The sequence below is a fragment of the Scheffersomyces spartinae genome (genome assembly GCF_019049425.1).
Source record: "Scheffersomyces spartinae strain ARV_011 chromosome Unknown scaffold_12, whole genome shotgun sequence".
Classification (NCBI taxonomy): domain Eukaryota; kingdom Fungi; phylum Ascomycota; class Pichiomycetes; order Serinales; family Debaryomycetaceae; genus Lizanozyma; species Lizanozyma spartinae.
Window position 1 is genome coordinate 189880 of NW_025065059.1, and position 19204 is coordinate 209083.

At 39.8% G+C, this 19204-nt stretch overlaps 9 protein-coding genes across 9 annotated transcripts; 6 read left to right on the forward strand and 3 right to left on the reverse strand.

Annotated features, from left to right (window-relative positions):
• Nucleotides 1–92: 92 nt before the first annotated feature.
• KQ657_000788 (uncharacterized protein) lies at nucleotides 93–1121 on the forward strand (the record flags this gene model as incomplete). The annotated part of the gene is made up of 1 exon (XM_043191611.1): nucleotides 93–1121. The coding sequence occupies one exon, from the start codon at nucleotides 93–95 to the stop codon at nucleotides 1119–1121; it is 1029 nt and encodes a 342-aa protein (XP_043048918.1).
• A 442-nt stretch (nucleotides 1122–1563) lies between these two features.
• KQ657_000789 (uncharacterized protein) lies at nucleotides 1564–2493 on the forward strand (the record flags this gene model as incomplete). Its single annotated transcript, XM_043191612.1, has 1 exon — nucleotides 1564–2493. One exon carries the CDS (start codon nucleotides 1564–1566, stop codon nucleotides 2491–2493), a length of 930 nt encoding a protein of 309 aa, XP_043048919.1.
• A 12-nt stretch (nucleotides 2494–2505) lies between these two features.
• On the reverse strand, nucleotides 2506–5031 carry TEL2 (uncharacterized protein; the record flags this gene model as incomplete). The annotated part of the gene is made up of 1 exon (XM_043191613.1): nucleotides 2506–5031. The coding sequence occupies one exon, from the start codon at nucleotides 5029–5031 to the stop codon at nucleotides 2506–2508; it is 2526 nt and encodes an 841-aa protein (XP_043048920.1).
• Nucleotides 5032–5271: 240 nt separating this feature from the next.
• On the forward strand, nucleotides 5272–6479 carry APN1 (DNA-(apurinic or apyrimidinic site) lyase; the record flags this gene model as incomplete). Its single annotated transcript, XM_043191614.1, has 2 exons — nucleotides 5272–5288; nucleotides 5357–6479. 2 exons carry the CDS (start codon nucleotides 5272–5274, stop codon nucleotides 6477–6479), a joined length of 1140 nt encoding a protein of 379 aa, XP_043048921.1.
• A 275-nt stretch (nucleotides 6480–6754) lies between these two features.
• On the forward strand, nucleotides 6755–9898 carry KQ657_000792 (FG-nucleoporin; the record flags this gene model as incomplete). Its single annotated transcript, XM_043191615.1, has 1 exon — nucleotides 6755–9898. The coding sequence occupies one exon, from the start codon at nucleotides 6755–6757 to the stop codon at nucleotides 9896–9898; it is 3144 nt and encodes a 1047-aa protein (XP_043048922.1).
• Nucleotides 9899–10064: 166 nt separating this feature from the next.
• KQ657_000793 (multifunctional nuclease) lies at nucleotides 10065–11251 on the forward strand (the record flags this gene model as incomplete). Its single annotated transcript, XM_043191616.1, has 2 exons — nucleotides 10065–10077; nucleotides 10146–11251. The coding sequence occupies 2 exons, from the start codon at nucleotides 10065–10067 to the stop codon at nucleotides 11249–11251; spliced, it is 1119 nt and encodes a 372-aa protein (XP_043048923.1).
• A 71-nt stretch (nucleotides 11252–11322) lies between these two features.
• Nucleotides 11323–12136, reverse strand: PRE6 (proteasome core particle subunit alpha 4; the record flags this gene model as incomplete). Its single annotated transcript, XM_043191617.1, has 2 exons — nucleotides 11323–12040; nucleotides 12102–12136. The coding sequence occupies 2 exons, from the start codon at nucleotides 12134–12136 to the stop codon at nucleotides 11323–11325; spliced, it is 753 nt and encodes a 250-aa protein (XP_043048924.1).
• A 423-nt stretch (nucleotides 12137–12559) lies between these two features.
• FET5 (ATP binding protein) lies at nucleotides 12560–15829 on the reverse strand (the record flags this gene model as incomplete). Its single annotated transcript, XM_043191618.1, has 3 exons — nucleotides 12560–13441; nucleotides 14312–14906; nucleotides 15297–15829. 3 exons carry the CDS (start codon nucleotides 15827–15829, stop codon nucleotides 12560–12562), a joined length of 2010 nt encoding a protein of 669 aa, XP_043048925.1.
• A 795-nt stretch (nucleotides 15830–16624) lies between these two features.
• KQ657_000796 (uncharacterized protein) lies at nucleotides 16625–18658 on the forward strand (the record flags this gene model as incomplete). The annotated part of the gene is made up of 3 exons (XM_043191619.1): nucleotides 16625–16834; nucleotides 16944–16965; nucleotides 17016–18658. 3 exons carry the CDS (start codon nucleotides 16625–16627, stop codon nucleotides 18656–18658), a joined length of 1875 nt encoding a protein of 624 aa, XP_043048926.1.
• Between the last annotated feature and the right edge of the window lie 546 nt (nucleotides 18659–19204).

The window sequence follows — 19204 nt, forward strand, 5'->3', positions numbered from 1 at the left end:
TATATATAGTAAGGGGTCGAACCAGTAGAAAAGAAAAAGATGCATTGTAGTAGTATTTCATATCATAGCATACTTGAATTGGTACGATGAAGATGAACGGCAAGTCTATCAAATGTTTCCTACTTTGGATGCTTGTCACTCCTACTCTTGGTATAGTGTTAGGGGGGTTAGATCAACAAACAGTAGTAACAGGTGTTGCCGAAGGGCCAACAACAAGCACCAGCAGTGAAAACAACGACACAACTTCACCTTCACCTTCCCCAAAAAGCACCAAGCAAGAAAATACAACACCAAATGATACTCCTTCAACAACATCAGTGCAGACATTTAGTCCAATATCAACTCTGGTAGCGTCCCCGGGGACTTCCTTACAACTTGTCACTACGACAATCTTAATAAGCACCGTCATAGCTAGTGCTCATGTATACACTTTAACCAATGCTGTTGGGTCTCAATCCACCTCAACAGCAGCCACATCGACTCTGACTCAAACCATTGCTCAAGTAACAGTGGTTACTCAAACATACACTGTGAGTTCTGTTGCTGTGGTATGGTATACCCCCACTGTCACAGCTAATAGGTTGACATCACTAACCAACCCCACTGCTCAAGCAGTCACAACCTATAACACCCAAGGGTTTGCTGGGACGCAAACAGTGTGGGTCAACACAAACATTATTAATAATAGTAATCTGCCTAGCAGTAAAGGTGGTAATGGAGATGGCACTACGACTATTACTACAGATAACACTGCTATAGTTGGAGGTATTTCAACTTTTGTCACCACCATAGGAGGGAATAGTGGTCTCACGCTTACCACAAGTTTACTTAACAACAAGTCTAATAGAGGAGGCACTGCGACCCTGGTTTATTATACTACTAGTGGGGGTTCAGTATTCTTGGTGACTTCCATGGTCACAGGCCAAGCAAAATCAGTCACATTAGTCACATTAATCAGTGGGTCTTCAACTATCGTCACCACCCAACCCCAAGCAAGTGCTAATCTCGCCATGAGAGCAATTGCTAATCCGTTAGTTGGATTTGAAAAGGATCTTAGTTTCCAAAAGACATTGTTATCTGTGACATTCATATCACTCTTCGCTGCCTTCAATATTCTTTAGACCAACGCATTACATAATCATCATCATAGCATTCAATACTATTCTTTTGCATTTATAATAATGCATACCCTCTATTACTTCATAACGTAATCATTGACTCCAATATGCTGCTACAATGGTGTAGACACGACAAGCTTCGTCCACGTGACCGGTCGATCGATCTATCTTTCTTCTAAATGTATATTTAACAGCAACTTTACAATTAGTCTAAAAATAACCTTACAATATCCCTTTAACAATATAGTAGCAAATCAACAGGTACATATATAGTTTCTGTAGCACGTGGTACAATAACATGCACCTTTAGAAGTAGATCACAGTTTGATTTAGAGTCGTGCACTTACCACTTAATACCCTAGTTAGAACATTTTGCAGACAGTAAGGAGTATAAAATCTTAACAGCGCTTCTTCTTAGCCAATGACCCTATAGTCGTACTGAACAATGAACGGAAATAAGGCGCTGTTGATAGACTTTGAAAAGTTCCAGGAATTGGAAAAGAATCGTCCATCACCATACACCGAATACTTTGATGATGAACTCTCGGACTATTATAACAGTATTGACTATGCAAAAAATAAGTATTTAAGAGGTCTGCTGCGATCGTTGCCTCTATTTGCAGCCATGGAACGCGTGTATACTAGAAGAAATATACTCTTTTGTATTGATGTTGAAGCTTGGGAACACGATACCAAGTTGGTGACGGAATTGGGGGTATCCATATATGATCCTCGGGGACAAGGTCTTTCTATAGCTCCCAATATTACGACGTATCATATTATCATTGACGAGTTTTCTGGTAAAAGAAACGGTAGGTTTGTACCCAATCATCTGGAATACTTCAATGGAGGCATAACATATCAAATGCCTCAAATGGAAGCGGTTGAGTTTGTTCAAGCATTGATTGATTATTATTTTATGAGTAGAGAACATTTTGGTTGCTGCTTAGTGGGTCATGATGTTAAAGGTGACTCCAATTGGTTTCGTAGTATTGGAATCAAATTACCTTATGAGCTTACAATCATTGATACCCATACAATCTACTCCTTAAGTCATGGACGTCAAGGAGGAAGCTTAAAGAATTTGTTGAAGTTGGTACAAGTGCCCAATGCCTTCTTGCACAATGCTGCTAACGATGCTTATTATACTTTATTGGTAGCCATGAAATTGTGTGATCCTCATGTTAGAACCAGGTTGCTTTTGGACCAAGGAAGACCTCTAATACCCAATAAAACTGTACCTCAGAATCATTCCAAAAAGCATAAACTTCGGAACGCAAATAAGAGTGATTTGGTGAATTATTCTTCTTGTGAAGAACTTTTATATGATCTTTATCAATCACCAATATTCGAAGATAGTGGCGATGCTGAATAACAACCCAACAGTTCAATACATACTGTTCAATTGGTTTTCAATTAATCGATTATGCTTTTCAAATAACCCAGTGATCTTCAATAAGACTCCGGCACATATGCTTTTGACTTTATTATCAATTATCAGTTCCCAAATAGTCGATAGCCAAGTGTGAAAAATAGTTAGATCGTTATAGAATTCTGTCACGAGATAGTTTTCATCGCAAACTTCACAGGCAATAAGAACCCCGGTACAAATACTTTCAATTAATTGTATTTCATCAACACCAACCTGCTTGATGTGAGATGTGATAATCAACAAAAACTCTCGAACCATAGAGTGGATGTCAGTCGAAGAAGGATAACTGCAATGCAAGATCAATGAAAGGGTCTTTATGAAATGGGACTTAAGAATAGATGAATATATCCCAATATTAATTCCCCGACTTTCATACCAAACATTGCAAAGTGGGAAGAAAAAATATCGTCCAACAATAACCTTATAGTAGATATCAATGAAAGGAGGACGGTATGAATTTTCTATGTCAGTGGTAGTGGTTGCGGATGGTTTCCTTAGTTTGCTTGACATTCTTAAAACTTTCCCAACCCCTCCATTGATCTGATCTTGGGCATCTTTAGAGGCTTCAAGCATTAGTTCATCTTGAATTTGAGACTCCAAGCCATCAACAATTCCAAAAATTCGATGCACATTGGGTGGTAGTTGGTTTGTGGGGAACAGAGTTTTGGTATATGACTTGGTAACCAGATCGTCTTGGATACCTTTAAGTTCTCGAGCTGCCAACGTCAAAGAGGTCAAGATCATTACTCTTTGTTGTAAAGAGTAATCACCATTAAGAAGCAATCGACAAACATGCAATGATGAAGTATAATGACTGGCAATTACTGCCACTAAATTTTGAAGAATCCAATCATAGAATTGGTCATCATCAAAAGCATTATCTAAGGCAATGAAAGTGGTATAAAGTGAATCAGCGAGCAAAGCTAATTCATTACCAAATTTGGCCTTTTGACGGATTAATGTGGGACCCACAGTAAGTGCCAATTTCCGTTTATCATAAGCTTGCTTATTGCTTGTATCCACCGTCAAATACTCCAATAAGTCTTTAATATAAAGTGGCTTTGAAGGTTTAACTGACGAAGGATCACCATCACCATCTTCATTATCTGGATCCATATCGGAATCCAATTCTTTATCGTTCAATTCTGTCAAACTTAAGTTCTGTATTTGTTTGGTATCATCAACAATGTTTGCATCAATATCTGGTTCATTTTCTATTACTTGAGGAGCACTCAACACTTTCCAACACGAACTCAAGTCTTTAGCAACATCAGCATCAGCATTGGTTTGCTCTGGTAAAATGTATGAAGAATCATCCAAAAGATAACCATATTCATCAACAGTATCAAACTTGAAGATCTTATCTTCTCCCGTGAGTTCACAGAGCTTTTCAGCAAACACTATTCCAATCATCTTGACATTATTCGAAAGTGATTCCAACCTATTGGAAACAAAAGACAAGAATACCGGATTCTTCAGAAGACTCTTTGTAGAGTACGCATTCTTGGATCTTATAAGCAATTGAATCATCAAGTGAATCTCCAGAGCTTGTAAACTGATAGGCTTTGACTTTAAGGCATTCTTATCTCCGCTTGCACGGAGTAATTTGGTTATGAAACTAGATATCATATCACTTGGTATAAGGTAAGCCACAAGCTTATTAATAGCCATGGTATTACTGCCATTGTTCAAATTTCTTTCGATGAAATCAACATCAAGAATTCCAGAAAGGTTCTTGCCGTAAGATTCAAGAATCCGACACAACGAGACGATCTTGTCGTTAGCATCATCCAGTACAGTAAAGTATCTAAATGGGAGGTAATGCCATAATAATTTCTGCCAAACGGATTTAAGCTCGAACAGTCGTAACATCCGTAGTAAAGACCAGAGATTATCAATTGTCAGTTGGGTAAACATCACATCAAAGAACTGAATGTAAGACCACTCGGTAACACCGAGAGTAGACATCATGAACGAAGAAATGTCCTTATAGGGAACCGTGCTATTCTGACACAATTGAAGGATCCCATTGCTTAAGAAGGCACTATAAGAATCACTATTATATATACTTTCTCTTTTGGTGTCTTGATCCACAATTTCATTGATAACACCAAGGGTCCCTCCTTTGAAAATAAGTTTGTCTATCAAACGAAGTCGCTGCGGGTCCCGTTCTCCAACCACCAACGAGCAGATCACAGTATCGTCAAGAACTCGTTCAAGCACCTCTCCATACACCAGCAACCAGGCCCTATTGGGGGGATCACGCATTCTATTAACAAGTCCTCCAATCCCTATAAGGTTACGTAGTTTGGCGAGTATTTCATTCTGGAGTTCTGGCTTTAGATCTCTGTATGCTTCTGGAACAGTGTAAGAGAGCAAGTAGAAAACCAATTTCTGCGACACCGGAGGATTAGCATTGAAGAAGACCCTCAATTGGTGTTGCAGAGGTTCCTCCTTGAGAAAATCCAAGGAATCTTGCATTCTGGAGCAATTAGTACGAAAGAAGAATGAAGAAGGAAGACAGTGATATACTGACGTGATGTAGAGGAATGCGATTTGATTTACAAATTAACGGTGCGGCTCATTTACTGCATTACTATACTGTACTTCTATACTGTACTTCTATACTGTACTTCTATACTGCACTACTATACTGTATTACTATACTATATTATACAGCTATACCGTGCTCTACTGCTAGACTATACACTGTTCATTAATATGAGTGCATTCAAACCGTATGTATATAAAGCGATACACGATTGTGGTACATAGTGAGTCCCAGTCTTCTTACTAACTTCTGCAGCCCTTCAAGTGCCCCATTTGCTCGAAGCGCTACTTCCAAGTTCAAATTCGGAGGTCATGTGAGTACAGCTGGCGGGATCTCCAAAGCAGTGACGAACGCTGCAAGACTCGGATGTAATGGGTTTGCTATGTTTCTCAAGTCCCCCAGAAGATGGCAAGGTCCCCCAATGACCCAGAAGGAAATAGATCAGTTCGGCAAGAATTGTAAGGAGTTGGGGTACAATCCTCATACGGATATTCTTCCTCATGGACAATATATGATCAATTTGGCGTCACCAAAGGAAGATATGGAAGCCAAATCGTATGAATCGTTTTTAGATGAGATTCTTCGGTGTGAACAATTGGATGTTCGTCACTACAATTTCCATCCGGGGTCCAAATTGGATGGTGATCATCGTGAGGCTCTTGAAAGACTTGCAAAGAACATCAACAAAGTCCACAAGGAAACCAAACTGTGTAAGGTAGTCATTGAGAATATGGCAGGTCACGGCAACTTGATTGGAGGAAGTTTGGAAGATATCAGAGACGTAATTGAAATGGTTGAAGATAAGTCTCGGGTCGGAGTGTGTGTTGATACTTGTCATGCCTTTGCAGCTGGATATGATATGCTGACTGAAGAAAGTTTCAACAAGTTCTGGAACGACTTTGAAGAGATTATTGGATGGGAATATTTAAGTGGGATCCATTTGAATGATTCCAAGGCTCCCCTTTCCTCTAATCGAGATTTACATCAGAATCTCGGTCAAGGGTTCCTAGGGCTTGAAGCTTTCCGTAATGTTGCCAACTTTGAGAAGTTACAAGGTATACCCATTATCTTAGAGACACCGGTGGGAGAAAAGGACGATGATACTGTGTATGGACAAGAGATCAAGATCCTTGAGTTTCTTGAAGGACGTGATTCAGATGATGCGGACTACATTGCTACAGCAGAAAAATATCTGAAGATGGGAGCAGCAGAGAGGAAAGAACACCAAAAGAAGTTTGATGAGAAGCAAGCAAAGGAAGCCAAAGCCAAAGCCAAAGCAGAAGCAAGAGCTATTAAAGCAGATGATGATTCAAAGAAGAGAAAGAGTAAGGGCATTGATGTTTTAGTGACCAAGAGAACAAGGTCTGCCAAAAGATAATTGACAGTGTACAGATGTAGTAGTACATTAAATAGTACATTAAATAGTACATTAAATAGTACATAACTACATTGAGTAGTATCATTACATTACACAGTACAGTACATTACACAGTACATAGCACCTTACTTAGTGCCATTCTCAATGCATCTCTATTGTGTTTCACACGACCAACTTTAGTGGAGAAAAAGTTTAGCTTGAAAGTCAAAGACTCCATCACCATAACAATAATATAAACCAACGACAAGTAACGTAACTTGTGTCATAGTTGACAAATGTTTCAGTCGTCAACATCCGGGTTTGGAGGGTTTGGATCTGCTGGTGGGAACACCAACAATTCTCCCTTTGGAGCTTCCAATACGAATAATTCTGGATCTCCATTTGGTAACTCCAATGCCAACAACAATAACAACAACGCCAATACTGGCAATAATCTTTTTGGAGGTTCTAGTACTGGGAATAGCGCCTTTGGTAGTACCGGTGCTGGTGCAGGTAGTGTGTTTGGTGCTCTGAACACTGGTGCTACTGGTGGTGGAGGAGGAATATTTGGTTCTTCTAATAATACCAATAATGCTTCACCTTTTGGATCTTCAACCGGTACTTCTGCTTTTGGGGGTGTTGGCAGCAATACCACTTCTGCATTTGGAGTCCCTAACACCAATGCCACCAATGCGTTTGGATCTACTCAAAACAATACTACTGGGGGAATTTTTGGTGGTGGTGCTTCGAAACCAGCTAATTCCTTTGGTGGTGCCTTTGGTGCTTCCAATAGTGCTACATCATCTCCCTTTGGTACTAACACCAGCGGGACACAAGGTGGAGGGTTTGGAGGAGCTTTGGGTGGTGGTTCTGGGGGTAACGAAGGAACATCCATAAAGCCATTTGCTCCTTATATTGAAAAGGATGCCACCACAGGAACAAACCATTTTGAGAATATATGTTTTATGCCTGAATACCGTAACTTTTCTCAAGAAGAATTAAGATTGAGAGATTATGAACAAAATAGAAGATTTGGTAATAATAATGCTGGAGGGGCAGGAGCTTTTGGTACTGGTAGTGCCTTTGGTGGAGCTTTTGGTGCTAGCGGAAATAATGCAACAGGGAATACTACTTCTGCATTTGGTGCTAGTAACACTAGTGGTGGTATTTTTGGTGGTGGTGGTAACAATGCCTTTGGTCAAAATAAAACTACTCCTTTTGGAGGTTCAAATACTGGTTCTGTCTTTGGAAGTTCTAATACCCAACAAGGTGGAGCGTTTGCTGGTACTTCTCCATTTGGTAGTAGCAATAATGCTACTGCCAATGCTTTTGGATCCGGTTCTAATGCCTTTGGCAGTTCAAATAATGCCTTTTCTGCCAATAAACCAGCTGGCGCATTTGGCGCTGCTTCAGGTAATACTTCCGCCTTTGGTGGTGCACTGACCGGTGGGGGGGTTTTCGGTTCGAACAATACGAACACTAATGCGTCACCATTTGGACAAAATTCAGCACAAACTTCAAATGCTTTTGGAGCTTCTAATGCATCGCCTTTTGGTGGGAACAATACAACCAGTAGTTTTGGAGGTTTAGGGAGCAATTCAAATGCAGGGGCATCTCCATTCGGTGCCAACAGAACCACAGGTACCAGTGCTTTCGGAGGTGGGGCTTCCAACCCGTTTGGTAGTAATCCAACTGGTACTACGAATGCATTTGGAGCATCTAATAATACTGCTACTGGAGGCCTATTTGGAAGTAATACCAATACAAACTCTGCATTTGGCGCCAAACCAGCTACCGGTGGTATGTTTGGACAAGCCCAATCTACTGGTGGTGGTTTATTTGGAGGCAACACTTCACAACAAAATAACTTGACAAACACTAGTGGTGGATTATTTGGTTCCAATACAGGCCAAACTGCTGGTGGAGCATTTGGTGCGAAGGCTGCTGCTCCTGGAGGTGGATTATTTGGCTCCAATCAGCAAAACACTGGTACTACCAATGGGTTATTTGGAAAATCTGGTGCCACTGGTATGGGAGCTCCTGGTACCACAGGAGGCTTATTTGGTAATAATAATTCAACTGGTGGAATGAATCAACCTGCTACTTCTGGTAGCTTATTTGGTGCAAAGCCTGCAACCACCACTGGTGGAGGATTATTTGGGAATACTGGTACGACAACTGGTACTACTTCTGGTGGACTTTTTGGTAACAATACGACTTCGACTCAAAACGGTGGATTATTTGGTAAACCACCAGCAAACGGAACTACCACTGGTCTTTTTGGAGCTAAACCCGCGGATTCAAATGGATCGGCTGCTACTGGAAGTTTATTTGGTGCTTCAAATGCCGCTCAACAAAATAATGGTCTCTTAGGATCTTCAGGGACCATGCAACAACTTCAAGACCAACTGGCCCAAGCATTAGCCACCATTGCTAATAGTAATGTTTATGGTAACAACCCATTGTTTGGAGGTTTATCAAATAAGAATAATACTTCATATCCTATGGCAGTTCCAGTAAGAAGTCCTGTTGTTGTTAAGCCAGTTACGTTAACTTCAAAAGCTAAGATTTCACCATTGGTGAAGCTTCGTGCTTTTAACTCCGTTGAAGCCTCTAAATCTGAACTTATTGTACCCAAACCAAAGTCGCTTGCTGCTACTGCAAGCGACTCTAAAACAGATGTTGCTATCTTATCATCTGATATCTTTGCACCATCAGCAAAAATCACTAGATTGACTATTGAAAGAAAGCCTTCATCGTCAGGCTTATTAGCTTCCACTGAAGATCACGCTACTTCAACCAGAAGAGTACTCATGGAACCTGCTAAAAAGACGGCTAAGCCCTTAGAAGATTCTACAACAAAGGCAACAGAAGCAGCAGCATCTACGACCACATCGACATCTTCTCTGAACAAAGCAGGTGATTCTGACTCTGAGACTCATACACAGCCCATCGAGAACAACTTACCTTCAACAACAGCATCGCTTGAAGTTGACGATGATGGCTATTGGACTTCACCACCGTTGTCGGAGCTTAAGAAGAAGTCTCTTTCCGAACTTAGAAGCATCAAGAATTTCAAAGTTGGTCGTAAGTTTTATGGAGAAATTAAATTTTTAAGTCCGGCTGATTTACTGACAATTCCTAATTTGGAAGATATACCCGGGAACTTGGTTGTATTTGGATCCAAGCTTTGTGTTGTTTATCCTGAACTGGATGAAACCCCCATGCCTAAAAGAGGTGAAGGCTTGAACTTACCTGCTCAAATTACTTTAGAAGGTGCATACCCAATTAATAAGGCCGACAAGGTGCCTATAGTTGATCCCCACAGTTCAGTTGTTAAACGTCATATTGACCGATTGAAGCAATTGGAAGGCATGAAGTTTATCAGTTATGATGCTCCAACAGGTACTTGGGTATTTGATGTGGAACACATGGACTAATAAGTTAATTAAAGTCATAATGATACAGTATATACTTGTCTTTTTATTACGTAATTCGACGAAGAACAACGTCGTGTTTACACCGACTCACGTAGATAGTTGATTTATGAGACGCGATGCTGAGGCTCATAGTCGTTACAGGATTCTTTATAACTAGTCGTTCAGTATGGGTGTTAAAGGTATGTATATTTACAGCTAGAGTCTGTCAAAGTCTGTCAGTGTATTTTCTAGTACTAACACATAACAGGACTCAATCAATTGATCAAGGAGTTCTCTCCTGGGGCATACAAAGAGTTCCAGTTAAAGAACCTTTTCGGCCGGAAAGTAGCCATAGATGCCCTGATGTGTTTATACCAATTCCTCATAGCGGTCAGACAGAGTGACGGGGCGCAATTGACTAGTGAGGACGGAGAAACAACATCTCATTTGCTGGGGATGTTCTATCGGACAATCCGATTAGTTGAGAATGGGATTAAACCCGTTTACGTATTTGACGGGAAACCACCAGTTCTTAAGGGCGGAGAATTGGCCAAACGGTCTGCCCGTCGTGAAGATGCTCAAAGTTCATTGGATAAAGTTAAAGAAGAGGGCACTATAGAAGACGTTATGAAATACGAGAAAAGATTGGTGAGTGTGTCACGTGACCAGAACGATGAAGCCAAGAAGCTTTTGCAGTTGATGGGTATACCATTAGTTGAAGCACCATGTGAGGCTGAAGCTCAATGTGCTGAGTTGGCTAAGTCTGGGAAAGTGTTTGGAGCTGCCAGTGAAGATATGGATACTTTATGTTACAAGCCACCATATTTTTTGCGTCATTTAACCTTTGCCGAAGCTAGAAAGATGCCCATAGATGAAATAGCTTATGAACAAGCCATTGAAGGGTTAGATATGGATCATAATACTTTCATTGATTTATGTATCCTTTTAGGCTGTGATTATTGTGATACCATCAAGGGAGTTGGACCCAAAACTGCATTAAAATTAATTAAAGAACATGGATCTTTGGAGAAGATTGTTGAATATATTGAGAGCCAAAAGGATCTGAAATATAAGATACCGGTTGACTGGCCTTATAAGGAAGCACGAGAATTATTCTTGAATCCAGAGGTTACACCTGGTAAAGATGTAACTATCAGATGGCAAGAACCGGATGTTGAAGGTCTTGTGGAATATATGGTAAAACAAAAGGGGTTTAGTGAAGACCGTATACGGAGTGGAGCTGAAAAGTTGAAGAAGGCATTAAAGGGAGGAGTTCAAGGTAGATTGGATGGATTTTTCACAGTAGTAGCTAAGCCGAAACGAACAGCAGCTAAAGACGATAAGAAGACACCTGCTAAAAAGAGACGGAGATAAGTACATAGGCGGAAATAAATCATAAATATATAATTATATTATTATTACTAAGAAATTCTCTTAATTTCTATCTACTCTTTATTCTTTGGTTTCTTCTTTTCACTTTCCAATGCCTTTTCTGCCTCTATAGCATCGACGTACTCTTTAATTTCCTCACTAGTTAATTGTTGAATACGATTACCTGATCTTAATACAGAAACCTCAATGTTCTTCCCTCCAGTCTGAACCACTTCTAAAAGCGACATAATTGTCAATCTAATAGTAGTGGCATCATCCATATCTTCTTCATAATGTTTCTCCAAAAACTCTCTAACGGTCTTACTGGATTTCCCAATAGCATGGGCCTTCCAAGCATTATAAACTCCAGAAGGTTCGGTTTGATACAATTTGGGTACATTATCATTGGCATCAAACCCGGCAATTATAGTGGCAATCCCAAAGGGTCTAACACCTCCACTTTGAGTATACCGTTGTTGAACTCCAGCAACATACTTAGTTAAATATTCAACAGTAACCGAATCTTCTAATGTTAACCGATAAGATTGAGCTTCCACACGTGCCTTATCAACCAAAATACGAGCATCAGCATTTAATCCAGCAAATGCAAGTAAAATATGTTGATCTATCTTACAAATTTTGGAAGGTGTGATCCGAGGATCTTGTAATTTAAGCGTGGTTCTCTTTTCGCAACCTAAAACAACACAGGATGATCCTTTAACTCCAACGGCACAGGTACCTCTTCTGACGGCTTCAGAAGCATATTCAACTTGGAAAACATGTCCATCAGGACTGTGGAGTGGTTAGTATTATTTGAAGCGGAATTGACAATTAATCCATGACATATACATACGAGAAGATCGACAATGCACTATCGTACCCACTCATTGCTGTACGTTATAATTATGATAGGTATTATTATTAGTAGTCGTGGTAGTAGTAGGTGATAGTTATTGTATGTTGAACCGTAGCTTGAAATCGCCATCAACAAATGTTTGAACGGTGCACGATTTATCGGGTAAGATATTGGTAGCGCGGATACATTTTATGTCTTAAAATTAATGTACGTATGTATTCAGTAGCATTAATAAAACTTGTATGGGCCTATGTAACTGATGCTGAGGAATAGACAAAACATAATAGAACAGTGTTTATACAAACATATTAGAGAAGACTAAGTGTGTCCATATATGATTGAACGCTGGAGTGCAACAAATGGTAGCGCGCACTCAAATCTATGCCCTCCATCAAGTAAGCAGTTACATACATGTACTTTCGTATTGATATGATATTATACTATGTAATTATCCCTTACTCATCATTATCATCATCATCATCTTCCAATTCAAATTCATCTTTAGGTTCCTTCGGCTCTTGAGCTTCACTCCATTGAGTGACATCATCGATGTAACTCAAAATGTTCTCGACTGACTTGCTTTCCTTATTGCAATCCAAGGGTAAGAATTGCACCATGCCAAAATCATCAACCAAATTGGCAATTAGTTTATTCAACTTATGGTATCTTGGATTGAACAGACTATCTTTATCGTCGGCCATAAGCAAAGGATCAGGATTGAGAAACTTCTTTAGTTTCCGTCTACTGTATTCGTCCTTTATCAAGTCCATTTTAGACAAGATATTTATATGGGGTAACTCCAAAAGGATCATGGCCGACATGGCACTTAAAGCTCCGGAAAAGAACTTGGACGAGTCAATAATAAACGGAGCCTCTAGCAAATATGTAGCACACAAGTTGAAGTTCAACGAGGTCTGTAAATGTTTTACTATGGTGGGTAACACTGGAACATGAGTATACAATTCTATTTGACCGGGACAATCAAAGATCAAATACTCATCGTTATAGTCTCCAATTTCCTCGTCCAACCAATCCAAGTTGTTTAAAAGAAACTCAAAACAGTAAACAAGGCCTCCGTTCGGGCCCAAGTCCATTTCTTCCATCACATCTTGTAACAGAATCAACTCTCTAATATCAATGGTGAATTCATACTCCGTTGGCTCAGCTGCGGGATCTAAGTTGACGATGTGAGCTCTTCTTCCTATCGATTGCATGTGAGATATGATGGCGTTGCAGAAAGTAGACTTCCCGGCTCCAGCCGGGCCCATCACCAACACTCCTACACGCGACATTGAATAAGGAACAGAATATAGGTACACGAGCAGTAAATGCAATTCCTATGTTAGTAATGAATTCGATGAGCATCTTGAAAAAAAGTCACACAAAGACAATAGCAGTATACGGTACCACCTACGGCCACTTAGTTCTGTTCTGCGCATAGCACTACTGTCGTACTACTGTACTACTGTCAGTATTACTATGTATTACTTTTGATAGTACTAACAAGTCTATATCTATGAGGTTGCTCTACACCAACAATGATCATAGTCATTCTCCACTTGTATTATGGCATCAATGCCTGCAGTTTTAAAGATGCCCTCGCACTGTTTCTTGATCACCAAAAGGTTCTCTCCTCGGTACACTTGTACATGAATATATCCCGTTAAAACATGGGTCTCTGCTCCGGGCCAGAACCTCGGCGTGGTATAAGACTTTAGGCCCTTAATACTAAGCAAATCATGCAACGCATTCCGGAGCCGCGTCTCTTTCTTCGAACTCACTTGTAGTAGTAATGACGAAGCAGTGGAGCTCACCAACGGTACAGCCGAGACAAATATAAGTGACGCGATGATCAATGAAGCTATGGGATCAAAGATCGGTGAATGGAATATTGTGGTTAGCAATGTAGAGATAACAACCCCCACAGATCCTAATGTATCTGCAAGAATATGTAGGAAGATTCCTCTCATGTTCTTATTCTCTTCATCTTCATCTTCATCTATTGCTGAATGGGAATGGGAATGTAAATGCTCATGCTCATGCTCATGATCGTCATGTTTATGCTCGCTATGTTCATGTTCTTGTTCGTGAGTCTGTGTGCCATGTTCATGACCATGATCATGGCTATGACTATGGCTATGACTATGACCATGACCATGACTATGACTATGGACCAGACTAAAGGCAAAAATACCCACGAAATTAACCAATAACCCCAATACAGAAACAACTAACAACTCAGTTGTCTTCTGCAAATGTACAGGATGATATAATCTCCCGATAGCTTCAAAAATAATAGATGCACTGATTCCAAGAAGTAACGTTCCATTTGCAAAGCCAGCTAGAGTTTCAAATGCCTTTAAACCAAAAGGATATTTCCCATTGGGGTCGATTTCATATTTGGATAGAACCCCTGCAACCAACCCAAGTACCAAGGAGGCACAATCCAAAGCCATGTGCAAGGAATCAGAGAGCAAACCCAAAGACTTTGATCTAAAGGAGTACAATAATTGAACAAACATAAATGTAGTGTTCAATAAAAGAAACTGGAATATGGCTTTAGTGTCTTTATGACTTGATAATTCACGTACAAGAGAAACTGAAGAAATAGTCGGGGAATTCTCTGATGAAGGAACAGATTCGTCATTCAATTTAAGCAGTGTTATCTTTGCCTTGCTATCAACAACAATTGTTAATGGAAGAAAGATGTTAATGATAATCAGAAGAGTTGATACCAGCAATTTCTGGAACACAATGAACTCAATTATAGTGGAAATAACACTCAAGATAAAGGGGTTGATCCTTGATACAAATAATGAAGTAAGCTCAATGGAGAAGAGTAGTACGGATGATGCTGCCAAATTGACTATTATCATTCCGTAATTGAGATTTCCAATCACACCACTAAGTAGCATTAATATGATAGTTATACCAACAATAGCAAGGGATACTTGAAGATTAACCTGGGTCAATGTAGTGCACGAGCTTAAAGCCAACTTGAAGGAACAGAATGTTAAGACGTAGCCCACAAGAGTAGTGGTGTAAGACGGTGATGAAACAAGATCATACACTAGCACGACCACAGTGTACCAATTTGAAGGACTTATGTACCAGCCCAATAGAAGAACCGCTAGTCTGTGAACGGGCATTAGACGAGTAGCTATGAACAACATTACTAATGAAGCGACCAACTTAAAGGTGCTTAAGATTTTCGTTTCAAAAGGAGTCTTGCTAGACTCTCCCCCACCAAGCAACTTGATGGACATTAGCCTGGCCACAATGGGAGCAATGGCAATGATACAAGAAGAAAGAAACGTCACGTATTGTAGGAGCCCTAATATGTGAACCACCGACACTTCTTCAGCACTGGAGAAACCCCAATACAGAGCAAGCAAGGCTATAACAAATGCAGCAAACACTGGAACATTCACAAGCATCTTCAGGGTCAAGCTTGAGTCATAAGAATAAGGAGACCAGTTATCGTTATCTTTATCGATGTCGATGTCGATGTTGTTGTTTTGGTAGTCATTATTGAAGACTGTATCTGACTCCTTAGAATAATCACTGTTGAAGTCTGAAGCCACAGGCCTGGCCAAGTAGTCAATTGACGTGTCACCAAAAGCAAACTGAGGGTTTAACTCCTCAAACAAGTCACCACCGCATACACCGACACCGGACTTGGATCTTTGGTCTACTCCTGGTCTTCCACGACTGGAGCCCACCATGTGTGTGTAGATGTTGGGTTAAGAGAGCTTAATGTTGCGTGGCCCAACAGATAGTATAGGAACACAGACAAGTATCACGTGGGTGGAACAGCACAACAGTGATAGTAATGAGGATAAATACTAGTAGTAATAGATAGCTGAATGACAGATAGCTGATTGATAAGACGTGTGCTATATGATGTGGATAAGCAAATGTATAGACATAAGGGTGCTAGTAATAGCCGTAGTGATATAAAGGCAAGTTGAAGCTAGCAAATAATAGTAGTTAGGCGAAGAAGTGGAGTGCATAGTGTGGAGTGTATAGAGGTTGAGTCGTATAACTCTGTTACTTCGAGTAGTGAGTCTTGATTAGACCACGGGTACTGTGAGAAGCTAACCAGGTGTACTCTCAGTTGAAATATCATGTTAAGCAACTGATTCTCTTAGTAGTAGGGCTTAGTTTACTATACTGTAGCAAAGAGTACACTGGATAGTGGTGATAGTCATGATGCAAATCCAAGATCATAGTAGTGCTGCGTAGTGTTGCTATCTATTAATGCTACATACCCTATTATTACATGCCATATTATCACATGTCATGTTATAATGGTGTCATACGACACAACTAATATAGATCCTAATTATAATGTGCTGGAACTGACCTTATATATGTATGTGTTAACATGCACTCCCTCATTGGCCTATATGACGTAGCACTCCCACACCCACACCTCAAATCAAACCCAACGTCTTCATTCGTCTTCCATTAAGTATGCACTGATTAGACTATTGATCTTAGTACCGTCTGATAATACTATGGCTGAACTATACTTTATGAGACATGCTCAACGCATAGATCAAGTGGCCAAGTCATCAACAAATCCACCTCTACAACCGGATTATCAACCGTTTGATCCTTCACTATCACTACAGGGCAAGGCCCAGGTCAAGAGTTCGGCAGAGACCATTTTACAAGTGACCCGTGCCTTTGAGTCGAACTCAGCCAAAACGCCAGCAGCGCCAGCAGTACCAACAGCTCCAGCGCAAGCATCATCATCATCATCATCATCATCATCATCATCATCATCATCATCATCATCACCACCTTCGTTATCACCAGACTACCCAAAGAAAGATATCTACATCCATTTCAGTCCGTACTTAAGATGCTGTCAAACAGCAGACTTGCTTGTAACAAACTTAAAAGAAGGTATCTCCAAACAGCATCCAGCGTACCACGTCAAGTTCCATCTACTATGTGACTTTGCCTTGAGTGAATGGGTCCATGAAAAGATGAAGAATAAACCTCCGTACCAAGATTCGAATGATGCCTATAAGATGTATAACCCGAATATCAAACAGCTTCATAATAAGAGTGCTTGCTCCAACTTTAGACCCGCTACAATGTTGGGCAATTGGAATGCTCCAGATTTAAGTTACCTGGAATATCAAGCCAATTGTAAAAAGTACTTCACCAAGTTAATGGCCACTTATAACCGACCACAACATATTAAGAATGATGACATCATTATCATAGTGGCCCATGGTTATACGGTATCCAATATCTTGTCTTATTTCCTTAATCACCCCATCTTCGAAGAGTTACCCGAAGCTAAAGTCAGTTATGCCAGAAGAGTATCATTACCTGAATACGTTGATGTCACTAATAGAGTTGATGTTGAAGGGAATGTTGAAATGACTGAACTAATAGAATGTGATCCAAATGAATATACTTGGGAATTGGTATCTGATTGTCTTGGAATATTGGATGATGATCCAACTAGTAGTTGTGTTTTGAATTTGGATACAGATATTGTTTACTATCAAACAAACTTTCTTAAAAAAGATCAAATTACTCCCGAAATGAATCCACCTTCTGCAACTGCAATGTCAACTACTGACAGCGCATCAAATGATCAACCGAGAATTTCATTCAAAATGGAATCTAAATTACCTTCAGCTTATAATTCCCTTTGCCCGGGTGCAAGAAATTGGTCTCCTCAAAAGGCTAACAAGTTTAACATAAAGAATGAATTTCGCAAGAAATACATGCATAGTGAGTTCTTTAAAACTTTCTTTAGTCTTCAGAATCATCCAACAAAGCCAGTAACACCTGAAATCTCACCTCTGGCTGAACCTTCAAGAGAGAACTCAGTTATCAACTTGAAAAAACTTGCCAGCAACTCGGAAATCTACAAGCCAATCAAATTGAAGTATAACAATAACAGTTCAATCTCCGTTGAACATCTTAATTCTAAAGTCAATTCTAGAAGTAATTCTCAAATCAATTTAATGAATCAAGATAACCCATTAGGATCGGGAAATTCCTCCTTTTTTGATTTAAAGAAAGCAAGTTTATTAATAGATTCGAGTTTGGCAAGATCTTTATCTAATTCTTCATCTAAAGGAAGAAGATACCCTACAAATACAATGAATTCAAGCGAAAGACTAGAAGAACTTCTTAGTGGGATGCAGCCACAAGCTTCAAGCAATTACGGATCCCCAACTCCGCCACCAGCTTCTACAAACAGCAACACACTAATACCGTTACCGATACTTGTGAAGCGGAAACCAGGAGAGCCTACATTCATTGAATCGGATGATTCATCGTCTAACGATTATCAACCTACTAGACCATTTACTTTATCTTTTGGGAAATCAAACATATCTAACGATAGTTCCGAGAGTATTGCACTTGCTCGTCCTCCTGCGAAAGAAGTTGAAACACCCATTCCTCAGTTCCAAACGCATTTTACTCTTCATCGACCCCATGATCACGATGAAAAGTCTGAATCCGAAGGCGAGGTGGATGAAACTCAATATATATGGTTTGGTCAGAATGCCAATTGAGGTACGGCTGAAGAAATATATTTATGTATATTGATTATGTATGTACATGCATATATATTATATGTACTAATTACTTACATATACATGTATCTAATATATACATGCATATACATACATTCATATACATTCATATACATTCATATACATATATATATATATACTTCATGCGTGAATAAATAAGAAGATACATGCATGCAATGTAGTGTATGAGAACCTCGTAGATTTATGTCGCGAAATATGAACTGTTCTTTTCTGTTATCGTTACTAAAACAACCCCCACAATCAAAACTATAATAACAGTCCATTAAAACAACTACTCCCACAAATTCATATACGTCGCACATGAATGTCGTACGACCACTCAACGACTCTATGCTGTCAAAGAATACGGCTGTGTTTGGCTTATCCAAAGATGTAAGGACCAATGTGACCATAAAGATCTGCCATATGAAACAAGCCAAGGGAGGAGCATTTAATCCAGTCTCACTATCAGAACGATTTGAAGATCCCCTGTTGTTCAATAAACTATCAACAATCTACAAGTAC